Source organism: Triticum urartu, chromosome 1 (assembly GCF_003073215.2).
Source record: "Triticum urartu cultivar G1812 chromosome 1, Tu2.1, whole genome shotgun sequence".
NCBI lineage: Eukaryota > Viridiplantae > Streptophyta > Magnoliopsida > Poales > Poaceae > Triticum > Triticum urartu.
In genome coordinates, this window is record NC_053022.1 from 6,052,264 (window position 1) to 6,065,725 (window position 13,462).

General features: G+C 46.2%; 2 protein-coding genes across 2 annotated transcripts; one reads left to right on the plus strand and one right to left on the minus strand.

Annotated features, from left to right (window-relative positions):
• The first annotated feature begins 1,400 nt into the window (after positions 1-1,400).
• LOC125509897 (protein NEN4-like) lies at positions 1,401-3,032 on the plus strand. The gene has a single exon (XM_048675230.1). It carries the CDS (start codon positions 1,860-1,862, stop codon positions 2,793-2,795), a length of 936 nt encoding a protein of 311 aa, XP_048531187.1. The 5' UTR covers positions 1,401-1,859; the 3' UTR covers positions 2,796-3,032.
• Positions 3,033-4,150: 1,118 nt separating this feature from the next.
• LOC125541659 lies at positions 4,151-6,890 on the minus strand. Its single transcript, XM_048705011.1, has 4 exons — positions 6,656-6,890; positions 5,785-6,074; positions 4,989-5,049; positions 4,151-4,892 (listed from the first exon to the last, which is right to left on the minus strand). Exons 2-4 carry the CDS (start codon positions 6,039-6,041, stop codon positions 4,620-4,622), a joined length of 591 nt encoding a protein of 196 aa, XP_048560968.1. The 5' UTR covers positions 6,042-6,074; positions 6,656-6,890; the 3' UTR covers positions 4,151-4,619.
• Positions 6,891-13,462: the final 6,572 nt, after the last annotated feature.

Here is a 13,462-nt window from a genome sequence, read left to right on the forward strand (position 1 = left end):
TCTACCCAAAAAAGGGTTTTTTTTTTGTTCTGACAAACTTGAAAAACCATTGCGAACTGATAAAAAAATGCTTTTCAAAAAATCTTTATATACTGTTCATTTTTCTGAAAGAAGTAGAAAAAAGAATTGGACAAAAGAAAAGCAGGAATGAGGGAACCGGAAGGAATAGCGAAAACCGAACAAAACCCCGGTTCCTAGAAAAAACTGCAATAAAAACCAATGTAAGATGCACAAAATAATCGATGAAGAAAACCAAACAGTATTGTGCCAGCCCGTGTTTGGTGCGGTTGTAGGCGAGCATGACTTCGGACTCGCACTAGGCCAGATAAGAAGGACCTTGATAAGTTCCACACTTGTGGCATGAACACATGGCAACTCCGAATTATTTGACAAATTTAATGACGCAAGGATGGCAACTTTAGTCATCAAGCACGACAACTTTCCTTTGGGTTGGCAAGTTTTAGGTTTTTTTTTTCTTTTCGGATGACAACTTAGTTGTAAGAAACGTCAGTACCGGGGTGCTTTGTGCCACATGTGTGGCATTTATCATTTGGAAAAAAGAAACCAGACATAGCCTTTCCGCTTCTTGTCCACCTCAGCGACAGTGGATTGGTTGGTTCCATTGAATCCTTTGCAAATATGATTGAACTCTAGATATGAAGGCGAAGCCGACGTCAGATTGATCTGAAAGGTTACTATTTGCGCACATGTGATTAACAAGCTAGAGGGGAATTTGAAACAGAAGATTGCAAGCGTCCAAGAAGAAGAAGAAACATCTATCCGTGTAAAGTGTAACAAAGGGAGCAGTACATATGTGGAATATTCTTCTAATTGTATTTGAATTTTCTTTGCCATACTAGATTAGAATAAATAATTGCTAACTAGTAGGTGTGCGCGTGCGTAGAATGGTGACCCCCACACGGACGCAAAGGGGGACACAACACACCTAAGGCTAAGTAGCACCTAGCTTCACACCACTGCATATTGCCTGCACGAAAAACTCAAGGCCAGCAACAAGGCTGCTTGATCGTGGGACCATGAAAAGCATTTCCATAACACATTTCTTTGTTACCTCTCGAGCATATGTGTAGCACACACCAAGGTTTACAATGTCTGCAACATGCAAATTGCGGGCCTTATCGACCAATTTCAGACATATTTATTTATTTGGATTTTCAAAATTCTCTAAATTTAAGTCTTGCTTGAATTTGGCCGAATAATTCAAGGGTAAATATATTCCGGCGCCCACCGACGAATCTACTGGAATTTCGTCAAAATTTCGGTCGATGTCTGTTTACGTACAGTACATACGGACGGACGGACAAACACAAAAGAAGAATTGGTCCATGTGATGGGAAGAAGAAAAGAGAAAATGAAACGGGCTCTTGCATTGGTAGTAACTTAGCAAGGTGGATAATGTTGTTGCATGCTTGTGAAACTTGGAATCTTGCACCCTATCAACATGAGAGAGTAGGTTGAGATGTTGAGGTAAGTAACTAACTAACTTGCATGCCCTACCTTCCTTTTTGAGCAAGCCGCTAGCTTTGCTTCCACTGTTGGAAGTCCCCAAGCACAAAACTCATGCACCGTCCACCCCAAGCAACCCCTCTCCTCTCCAAGAAATATTCTTCCTCTTCTTCTTCTTCTTCTTCTTCTTCCCTCTCAGCTCGTCTCTCTAGCTTAGCATGCATGCGTGCTCCCGCCATTGATCCTCAAAGCTTATATATACGCGGTACACCAGGCTCCTCCGACAAGACAAGATCATCTCTTCTCCCATCCTTGCCCTCCTCCATTGATCCGTTCCTTCAAGCAAGAAACAAACAAACAAACAGAGCTCCACCGCCAAGAAACCTCCACCAATGGCGACCACCAAGAAGAGGGAGATGGTGTTCTTCGACGTGGAGGCGGCGCAGTCCCCGTCGCCGCCCGGCGAGTGCCGCCTGCTGGAGTTCGCTGCCATCCTCGTCTGCCCGCGCCGCCTCGTCGAGGTCTCCAGCTACTCCACCCTCATCCGTCCCGACGACGTCGCCAACGACGGCAGTGTCCACCTCCCCTCCTCGGCCCCCTCGTTCGAGGACGTCTTCCCGGACATCTTCGAGCTGCTGGACGGCCGCGTGTGGGCGGGCCACGGCATCCGGCGCTCGGGCTGCCCGCGGGTGCGCGAGGCCTTCGCCGCCTTCGGCCTGCCCGCGCCGGAGCCCGTGGGCGTCGTCGACTCGCTCGACGTGCTCCTCGCGCAGGGCAGCTTCGGGCGGGCCGTCGCCGGGGACGACGGTCAGGACGATGAGGCGGCGGCGGCGGCCCTGGCGGAGCACTTCGGGATCGGCGCGCGGCGGGCGCGGGGGCTCCGGTGCCTGGACGGCGCCCGCGTGAGCCTCGAGGTGCTCAAGCACTGCGCCGGCGTGCTGCTGCTCGAGTCCAGCCTCCGCGGCGACGTGCCCGCCGGCGCCAGCCGCAGGAGCACGCCCGCGGCGACGCCCACGCCTAGCAGCAGCAACAACAACAACACGTTGGAGAAGGCGTTTGCCCGCGCGTCGGCCAAGACGACGACGCCGGCGAAGGCGGCCACCGCTCCTACTCCTCCGTCTCCTGCTGCTGCTTCTCCGGCGGCTGTTCAGAAGGTGAGTACGAGCACGGGGAAGAGGGACAGCACGGGGAAGGTGGTGGTGGTGGTGAAGAAGGGAGCGACAGCGGCAACTGTGACGACAACGACGGCTACCGGAGGTCGCCGGGTGCGGCCGCCTGCGCCGCCGTTCAGCATGATCCTCAGGCACTCGAGGGCCGTCATCAGATGAGATGATGATGATACAACCAATCATCTCATCTCACCACTGATTATTGCACAGCTTAATTGTAGTTCTGATCCATTAATTTATTCACATTTGCATTCCTTCATTCATTTGTAAATTGTACACACTTGTAAATTGGCTAGGCTGTGTTCATGGTTATCCTTAACTCAGGTTTAGTTTGACAGCAATGATTGTTGTAACCATCACCATCATCATCATGTTGTAAAAAGACAGTCCATTTCATTTTATTTGTAAATAAATGATGCATTTCATTTCATTTGCCTCAATCTATGAATAGCAATTCATCATTCATCTCTGGGTTTCTTGTTTCTGTTCTGTCTGAGTGGTTAGATCAGGCTATTCACATGGATTGTATCTAGAGTATTTTATCCCCTTTGATTCCTACCATAAGAATCGAGCCTAGAAAAAACAAGAAGCAAGAACAAGAACACGAATTTGAGGCAATTGTTATTGTAACCATCATCATCAAGATGTTCTTCTCCCTCAATTGGAGCATCACCAATTTGCTAATACTGTTATTATTGCAAGATGAGATGTAACCAGTTGTTGTACAGGAGTAACAAGAATAGCAATTCATCATTCAATTATTGGTTATGTTTTGTTAGGCTATTCATATGGATTGTATCTCTTGATGATTCCTTCCTGGAGGTAGTTTTGTTTATTTGATGGTGATTCCTAGGACAAGAAAATATTGAACAGAGACAAAACAAAAAGCAAGAACAAGAACAAACGTCTGTCTCATCTTTGTCCATCACCATCGGCATCAGATTCATCCACACCAACTAGAATTGAGCAGCATCCCATCAACATCCAAAGGAAAGACAACAAGAATTCTTCATCTCATCTCACCCTTGCTTGGGACCAAACAAAACAACACTCCATATACATATATAAAGTTTCATTTCACTACACATCAGCATCAGCTTTGCAACAAACACCCTCCAAAGGGCAACAAGAATTGATAGTCTCTTGGCCAACAACACTTTGATTTCAAAAGGATACTAACAAGGCCAGACAAAGTACAATTCAAGGGCAACACAAGATTGTCCATCTTTTGGCCCACAACACCTCATTTGCTACAATAAGAGGTTAACCAAAGCCAGACAAGGTACAATTCATGTTACAGCAGTATTGTTCATACAGATTGGACCAAGTTCACCTAAAAATAAGGGTCAGTGAAAATTACATCAAGCCAAGAAGTGTGCACACAAAAGCCCCACCACAGGCTGCAAACACAAAATGAACCAGGGCGGCTGATGCTGCCTAAGAACTGTGTAAAGAAAACTATATGATGACAGCTGAATGTCAACATCAAAATTCACAGATAGATGCTATGATAATACCACAGGAACAAAGAGGATTTAATATAATAATATAATAGTTTCTTAATTATGCATCTGAATGCAGGGCAGACGGTATTTACAGACTCTGAACACACCATGGACTGGGACACTTGCTAGACTCTGAACACACCCATGGACTGGGGACACTTGCTAGACACAAGACACACACACATTACACAAGATGTAGATACAGGACACAACGGACGGGAGACCTCGCCTATGTACATAACCGAAAGCTCTCTGCGATTGCGCAGTTTCAAAAGCGACAACCAGGCGGGCGACGATGAGGACTCAACTCAACTCAACTAGATAAACTCTGACTCGAATAGGTACTACTAGCTTAGCTTAGGATTAAAGGGACTAGCTGTATCTCGGGGGCGGAAAATTTACATGTTGGGGGGGGGGGGTGCGGGTGCAAAATGGCGCTAATGGTCAATGGTGAATTGGTGGTATGGCGAAAATGCTCTCAGGCAAAGGTGACTGCACAATGGTTCTCTTTGTTCCCGCAGGCAAAGCCTTCAATCCTCACTTTCGGGCTACTACTCGCCCCGCAAGACGGAGAGCCTACTTCAGCTCTTCCACCAAGCATCTTGCTGAATGGGCTCCCTAGAGGAGAAAAACAGGGGGTATTCCTACCAAACTGCGGATCATTCACAATGGGGTTGTTAGTGCGGACGGGAGGCGAGCCACAGAAAAAGCCCGCCTGGCCGTTGGAATCGGTATCAACATCAGGGTCATTCTGAAAGGCAAGATACAAACAATCTCGTATCAGATATCAATGATGTGGTGCTGTATATGATAAACAGGAACTGGCGATTTAAAGCACCAAGGTTACCTTGCTGAGGATGAGATCAAGGATATCAGAGGCGGAGTCTGTTCTATACACCGGTAGCGTCCTGCAAAAATCAAAGCAACATAGGTCAGACTCGCTTAATTTGTCGCTACTGAACTTTTGTAACGGTACCCAGACGGTTATGAAATGTGCCGTGCAAATGGTATATAACTCTAAATTATGTCCCCTGCCTACTTTGTCGGGACATACAACCGTATGCTGTTTGCATACTATGCCGTTGCGTGCTTATGCTTCTAGTTAAGCATTTAGTGTTGTCTCATGAAAGAAGCTATCGACCGTTATAGCCTTATATGTCAAGTCTGTTCTACTTCACTAATTTTTGTTGGTTCAATTGAGGCATGGTGTGCTCGCAAGATGCAAACCCTAAACCAACTTTGTTGCCTACTTTGTCATCGTACGTGCACGCTTTGCTGTCTGCAGGTTCTGATAACGTGTGCATGCTTCGCTGCCTTCCTAGCTTCTGGTAAGGTATAGTTAGTGATGTCCCATGTAATAATCTCTCGACCGTTATAAGCACCCTACATCATGTTTCTTTTCCCTCCAAAAAAAAATCCTAGCTACCTTGCATGCTTATGCCTACTTGCTGCTGCACAAGATTAATAATAGAGTGTACGCCTTATTACACAATCATGATTCTAACAAGATCATATGCAACCTCGTAGCTGACTACGCTAATACCACATATCAATCAGCAATTCAAGTTAAATTAACTAAACACACAACAACATGTATGCAAGCAACTGGATGATGATGATGATGAGAGAGTTACCACACCCACCCGTTGTTAGGCCTGGAGGTGGCCCTGCCGAAGGGCTCGACGGGGTGTGGAGGACGGGCCGGGCGTCGCGGCAGCGGGCATATGACCTCGATGCGGGCCGGCTGTGCCGCCACGGCCACGTCCATCTGCCAGAACCTCGACCTTCGGTCAGGCGCCGCCACCATCAGGGGCTCTCCCCAGGGGCAGAGCTGCTGCTGCTGCTGCTGGGTGGGCGTGGCCCCTCCGCCCGCGCTGAGCCTCATGGTGTAGTGCTCCATGCCTGCCTCCTTGCGACGTTCGGCCTCCTGCAACTGCAAGAAGAAGAAGAAACAGAGTAGTTGATCAAGACGCAGGAAATTTGTCTGTTGTTGGCAGCGGTAGATTGTGCTGCGTGTAGAAGAGTAGTTGATCCGCAGGTGAAATCACGCACGCGTGCATAAAATAAGGCGCGGATTCTTGCGCTGCGGATAAAATTATTTTCTTGGTCAACATGCATACATGGAGGAGGAAATCTTGCACATGGTGGCGGTGGTGGGGAAAGTGGTCTTTTAATTTACTTATTTTTTTTGATACAAGTGTGAGCGGATCTGCTGTTGGTGCGGGGGAAGCGTTAGGTGGGATTCCTGGGAAATCCGGGAGGGGAACCCTCAGATCCGCCCCCGCTCGCGCCAGAAATCGGCGGAGCGGGGAGCCGACGGCAATGGAGGGCCGACAGGAAAAATCCACGCAGCGGAGAAATCGAAGAAGGTGGGAGGGGGTGAAATCCGGCGACGGACAAAGAACCCTTACATAGGGGGGACACGAAGGAGCATGGAGAGAAGAAGAAGGGAACACTGAAATTTGAAAATCCAAGAGCGGCATGGATAGATCCGGTTCAGAGAGAGGCGCTCACCGGAAAGACGCTAGCAGATCCGCCCCTGGACGCTCCTCCTTCTCCTCGTCGTCGGCGTCGTACGGTCTTCTTGTTCCAGGCCGAAAGAAACCCTACCTACCTACCTACCTAGCAGCAGCAGCAGCAGCACCTCCTCGCCATGGCCCTGCCGCCGCTGCACATGTATTACCAAGGTGTGGGTCGGGTCGGGGCGGAGTGAAGGGAGTCTGGGTGGCTGGCCTTGCGACGGCCACACGCCCCGCGCCCCCTTCTTATCGCGGCGGGAGCGGCCTACACCGGATGACACGTGGGGGCGGCCACCTGCCCATGGCCCGCACGTCACCCTCTTCCTGCCTGCGGTTTCTCTCTTTCCGCCCCCTCCCCCTCCCCCTCCCCCGCGCCCGCCCAAAGTATACGCGATTAATACGAGCAAGCAATCCTGTACGATCAATGCACTCCACTATACAAATACTACTCACAAATGCATATACATATATACACACACACGCTTCACTCCATTAACAAGTCCACTTTCAGCAGGCGGTAAATACTCCACCATCAAATCAAATCAAATCATTTATACACACACACACACACATTGATCTTCCACCATCAATGTGTTGTGTGCATACATTGCACACACACACATCATCATCTCACAAAAAATGTGTATATCTCAAAAGATACGCGTAGCGCATGCATTTCCACGCAACACATATACGCTCCGCGCGCTTTCGAAACAAGAAATTTATGCGCGCGTGCCCTCCTATTTTATTCTATATATGCCTCGCATGTGCGCTTTTGATGGGTACATTTCTGTGTACGCGTGCGTGCGTGCGTGTAGATTAATGCCCACCGTGTATTGTGCGTGCGGTGGAGCTAACGGCTCGAAGGCGAGGGGTTTCGGACGGCCTTCTGCTATGTTGTTGGTATATATGCCTGACTAACTTACTTACGCACTGCTGGTATACTATACTAGTGGTGCTAAACCGTTGCTTTCGCTCGCGGATGAGCTCGGTTTATTCTATTACTTCCATGCCATGTTGTTAACGGGATTGTTTGAGGTTTTCTTTCCTCTTCTAGCTAGGTACAAGTGGGTGGGCATGGGTGGTTGCATGTGTCGGTTACTACCGGGGTCGGCGGTGCGGTGTTTCCCTTCCCTCGTGTACAATGATGATTGTCGTTCACTGTTCTTGCTTATGTTCCCTGCCTTCTTATACACTTTTTGTTGCACCTTGCGTGTGTTTGAAACTAAGCTCGAAAGCGAGGGTTTCGAACGTTCTAGGGTTGTGTGGTTGGTATCACCTCTAGCCTATTAGGGTTCTGGGGCGGACCAGTTAGCCTTCATGTAGGCTTGCGTTGCGTCATACACGTACTGAAACTGGGCTCGAAAAGCGAGGTTTTCACCCGTCTACAATCATAGTGGATAATGGATGTATTTGTCGCATATGGATGGAAACATCTAACCCATCTTGTCTAGGGTTTTTCTGGCTAGGCAGAAACAACGGTTGCGCATTCGCTTCATGCGTCCATTGTCGCTAGTCTCGGTAATGCGCTGTATCTTCTTGGCTGCCCTTGCGACGGACGGCCACACGCCCCCCCCCCTTCTTATCGCAGTGGGAGCGGGCTGCATCGGATGGCACGTAGGGGCGGCCACCTGGCCCTGGCTATGGCCCGCACGTCACCCTCCTTTCCTGTCTGCGGTTTATTCCTTCCGGGTAAACGACCGGGCCACCGCCACAGCCCCCGCGCCCGCCCAAAGTATTGTACGCTCCTCCGAGGTGATTAATACTCGTCCTCTCTTAGTTTACAGGGCGTGCGCATACCCCTAGGCTATCAATTTGACCAACCTGATACAAATCATATATTACAAAAAATATACCAATATAAACTTCAGATTTTCTATTTTCAAACGGTATAATTTTTGTGTTATATAGTTTATATTAAAGTGATAAAATTGGCAACTAGGTATACACGCAGGGCTTGTAAACTGAAACGAAGGGAGTACAAGCAATCCGTACAATCAATGCAGTCAGCCTATACAAATACAAATGCATATATACGCTTTCATTATTACCCAACTCCACTCTCAGCAGGTGGTAAAACCATCAAATCAAATGCTACACACAATCTCCCACCATCAATATGCGTACATATCGCACACAAATCATAATATATACTATATCACACACACATCATCAATATATCACACACAAATCATCAATCAATATATGTTCCGCAAAAAAATCAATATATATCAAATGCCATGATCTCCCACCATCAATGCAGTCTATACAAATGCATATATACTCCATATATACGCTTCCATTAACATCTTCACTTTCGGCAGCTAGTAAAACCATCAAATAAAATGGTACATACAATCTTCCACCATCAATATGTGTGTGTGTGCGCGCGCGTGTGTGTATTGCACATACATATCATCTCATAAAATTTATGTATGTGTGTATACTACACGCATCCTCTCGAAAGATATGCTATGCACATACATTTCCACACAGCACATATACGCTTTGGTGTGCGCTTTTAAAACAAAAAAAATTATGCGCATGCCTTGTGCTCTATTTGTTTCATGGGTAGGTTTGTGTGTACATGTATGTGTAGATTAACGTCCACCACGTACGGTGGAGCCAACGGCTCGAAAGCGAGGGTTTCTGGATGGCCTTGTACTATGATGTTGGTATCTACGTTTGACTTACTTACGCACTACTAGTATACTAGTGTTAAACCGTTGCTTTCGCACGCGGATGCGCTAGGCACAAGTGTGTGCAATGGTTTATTCTGCTACTTCCATGCCATGTTGTTAACGGATTCGTTTGTCGTTTCTTGATGGACGGGGACATCGCGAACCTTCGTCTCTCCAGATGTTTCTTTTTCTTCTTCTAGCTAGGTAGAAGCGGGTGGACACGAGTGGTTGCACGTGTCGGTTACTATCGGGGTCGGCGGTTGCGTCGTATCCCTCCCTTCGTGTCGAATGGTGACTGTCGTTAACTGTTCTTACTTATGTTCCCTAACTTCTTATGCGCTTATGTTGCACCTTGCGTGTATTTGAAACTGAGCTCGAAAGTGAGGGTTCCGAAGGTTTTAGGGTTGTGTGGCTGGTATCAACTCTAGCCTATCAGCGTTCTGGAGCGGACCAGTTAGCCTTCATGTAGGCTTGCGTTGTGTCAAACACGTACTGAAACTGAGCTCAAAAAGCGAGGGTTTTGACCGGTCTAGGATTTATACTGGCTAATAGATATGTTTGTCGCATATGGATGGAAACATCTAACCCATCTCGTCTAGGGTTTCTCTGGCAAGGCGGAAACAACGACTGCACATTGGTTTCACATGTCCGTTATTGCTAGTCTCGGTAATGCGTCGTATCTCCCGTGTGCAATGATGACGGGCGTTTTTTGTCAATATTGTCGACTCTCGGTTGGCTTTGCCTACTTGTTTTCGTGATATCCGAGGGTCCCACTTGGCAACGCTAGCTATTCCAAAATAGTTAGATAAATTATCACATTTTTCATGTTGGTAACGGGTCTATTTATCGTCAATCGATGCAAAAAATCGTAACTCTAACGGAAACAAAGGTTCTCTTGCAACTCCTACAAAAAAAGGGTTCTCTAACTAGGCGGAAACAAGGAGCACAAGTTTGGCTGCATGCATCAATTACCGCCACAAACAGATTGGCTTCCCAATCGAATGGCGATTGGCATTTCTTTTTGTTTCTATTTTTTTATAGCATCGGCTCTTGGTTGGCTTTCCTTACTCGTTTTGTCGATATTTGAGGGTGCCACTTGGCAACATGAGTCCTTCCAAAGCATATAGATAAATTATTGCACCCATCGTGTTGGTAATGGATTTGTTTGTCGTCTATGGGCGGAGACATCGTAATCCATTCGTCACATCTAGGGTTTCTTCTCACTATGCAGAAACCATGGGAGACATGGTTGTTTGCATGCGCTCATTACATTGATACTAGGCAGTGCAGTGTATCCTTCGTGTGGGATGATGATTAGTATTTTGTTTATGTCTCATGTTTTGTTTGTATCGTCAACTCTCGCTTGACTTTTACTAGTTTCTGCAATGTCTGCTTGGCAATGCGAACCCTTTCAAATGAAATAGATAAATCTAATGCCTTTTCAACTGCTCCCGAATCATACTAACATGAAGAAAATATTGGCTTTTTTTCACTATTAAACACAACATGTTATTATAATTCAACAAGCATGTCTATTTCACTCATTTTTCAACGCTCACAGTTTTGCCCCCCCCCCCCATTATTCAAATTAGTACAATGGTGTTTAGATTATTTATACATTGTTGACTCGAGATTCTCAAGGACGTACTAAATTAGAATTGAGAGCGACAACAAAGGTTTAGGTAATTACACCAGATTTATACATTATTGTAGTTGTTCTAGAACAAATCATTGCTTCTAGTGAACAGATCGTTGCACATGTTTGTTGAATTGTATAACCTCTATAGCAAGTTAGTGGTCTACTGGTGGACATATCATAATCCATTGCTTTTGGATTTTTCCCGTACAATGTTAGGGAGAGTGTGATTGGGTGCATGCTTCCATTCATCGGTTACAACTGAGCTCGGCAATGTCAACTACCTCTCGCGTGGGATAGTGATTGTTGTTATGTTTTTGTTTTCATTTTGACCATATCATCGAATCTATCACGTAGTGCTTGTCTCGGTGATGTCTAATGGTGCCACTTGGCAACATGAGTCCTTCGAAAGCAACTAAACAACATACTGTATGATTGGTTGCATCACTGAGTTTTAATGAGAAGTTGGCTATGTTCGCGTGATGATGATGAACAATATGTTTATGTTTTTTATCATCGGCAACTCAATGATGCCCGACCCTGGCATTGTTTGCAATGTGAATCCTTCCAGAAAAATAAATACATTCAATGGTTCTTGCACTCATGCAACTTCGAGAAGCGCATTTGGTAGTTTTTTTACAGGCAAATAGAACACATCATCGTAATCGCATTCCAGTTTTGTAACTTCTGATACTATGATTGTTTTGTATAGAGAATTATCTTAACCCACCATAGGGGAAGATATTATATATGAGAGAAGAAGCATCAGATAACAATATTGATATCCTTCCATTTTATTTACACCATAGAGCACCGGCCTACAATCAAACTCAACACAACCAATGTACACAGTACAGTAAACCATCCACTAACGTGTCATCAGCCCTTGAATCATAGCAAAACTTTGCAGTCTCATGTGCCATGCTATTCACGTCTCTATTAACGTTTAATGACTTGAAATGCAATAGTATTTTCACCATTGTAGTCGCCTTATTCTTCAAATCAACTAAGGTGTGGATCTATCAGTAGTGTCAGATAGGAAATTAAACACATACCGTATTTAGTCTCCAGAACAACCTGCTTCTGCACAGGCACTACGATATACAAATCAGATATGCACGTAACTCAGCCTCCTCCACAATTGAAAAAGGCATCTTCACCATGCGCCTGCGCTCGCCGCACATTACCGAGGTGTGTGTGTGTGTGTGTGTGTGGAACAGGGAGGCCTTCTTCTTTTTCCTTGGGCTGGGGGCGGGGGCAAAAGGAGTGGTGAAGGGTGAGAGGGGGAGATGAAGGAAATATGCCCTAGAGGCAATAATAAAGTTGTTATTTATATTTCCTTATATTATGATAAATGTTTATATTCATGCTAGAATTGTATTAACCGGAAACTTAGTACATGTGTGAATACATAGACAAACAGAATGTCACTAGTATGCCTCTACTTGACTAGCTCGTTGAATCAATGATGTTATGTTTCCTAACCATAGACATGAGTTGTCATTTGATTAACGGGATCACATCATTAGAGAATGATGTGATTGACTTGACCCATCCATTAGCTTAGCACGATGATCGTTTAGTTTGTTGCTATTGCTTTCTCCATAACTTATACATGTTCCTATGACTATGAGATCATGCAACTCCCGAATACCGGAGGAACACTTTGTGTGCTACCAAACGTCACAACGTAACTGGGTGATTATAAAGGTGCTCTACAGGTGTCTCCGATGGTGTTTGTTGAGTTGGCATAGATCGAGATTAGGATTTGTCACTCCGATTGTCGGAGAGGTATCTCTGGGCCCTCACATCAATATAAGCCTTGCAAGCAATGTGACTAATGAGTTAGTTGCAGGATGATGCATTACGGAACGAGTAAAGAGACTTGCCGATAACGAGATTGAACTAGGTATTGAGATACTGATGATCAAATCTCGAGCAAATAACATATCGATGACAAAGGGAACAACGTATGCGGTTTGACCGATAAAGATATTCGTAGAATATGTGAGAGCCAATATGAACATCCAGGTTCCTCTATTGGTTATTGACCGGAGACATGTCTTGGTCATGTCTACATAGTTCTCGAACCCGTAGGGTCCGCACGCTTAACGTTCGGTGACGACCGGTATTATGAGTTTATGTGTTTTGATGTATCGAAGGTAGTTCGGAGTCCCGGATTTGATCACGGACATGTCGAGAAGTCTCGAAATGGTCGAGACGTAAAGATCGATATATTGGAAGCCTATGTTTGGACATCGAATTGGTTCCGGATGAGTTCGGGCATTTTCCGGAGTACCGGGAGGTTACCGGAACCCCCGGGGAGTATATGGGCCTTATTGGGCCTTAGTGGAATAGAGGAGAGGGAGGGAAAAGGTGTGAGGCGCGCCCCCTAGCCCAATCCGAATTGGGTGGGGGCCGCCCCCCCTTCCTTTCCCCTCTCCTCCCCTTCCTTCTCTCCTACTCCTACTACTTGGAAGGGGGG

Bases quoted from the DNA above. Each gene is read 5' to 3' on its own strand.
- LOC125509897 (XM_048675230.1), top strand. From the start codon at position 1,860: ATGGCGACCACCAAGAAGAGGGAGATGGTGTTCTTCGACGTGGAGGCG.
- LOC125541659 (XM_048705011.1), bottom strand. From the start codon at position 6,041: ATGGAGCACTACACCATGAGGCTCAGCGCGGGCGGAGGGGCCACGCCC. The intron at 5,050-5,784 runs GTGGGTGTGGTA...TGATTTTTGCAG, and splicing joins ACCTCCAGGCCTAACAACGG to GACGCTACCGGTGTATAGAA. The intron at 4,893-4,988 runs GTAACCTTGGTG...CTTGCCTTTCAG, and splicing joins TTGATCTCATCCTCAGCAAG to AATGACCCTGATGTTGATAC.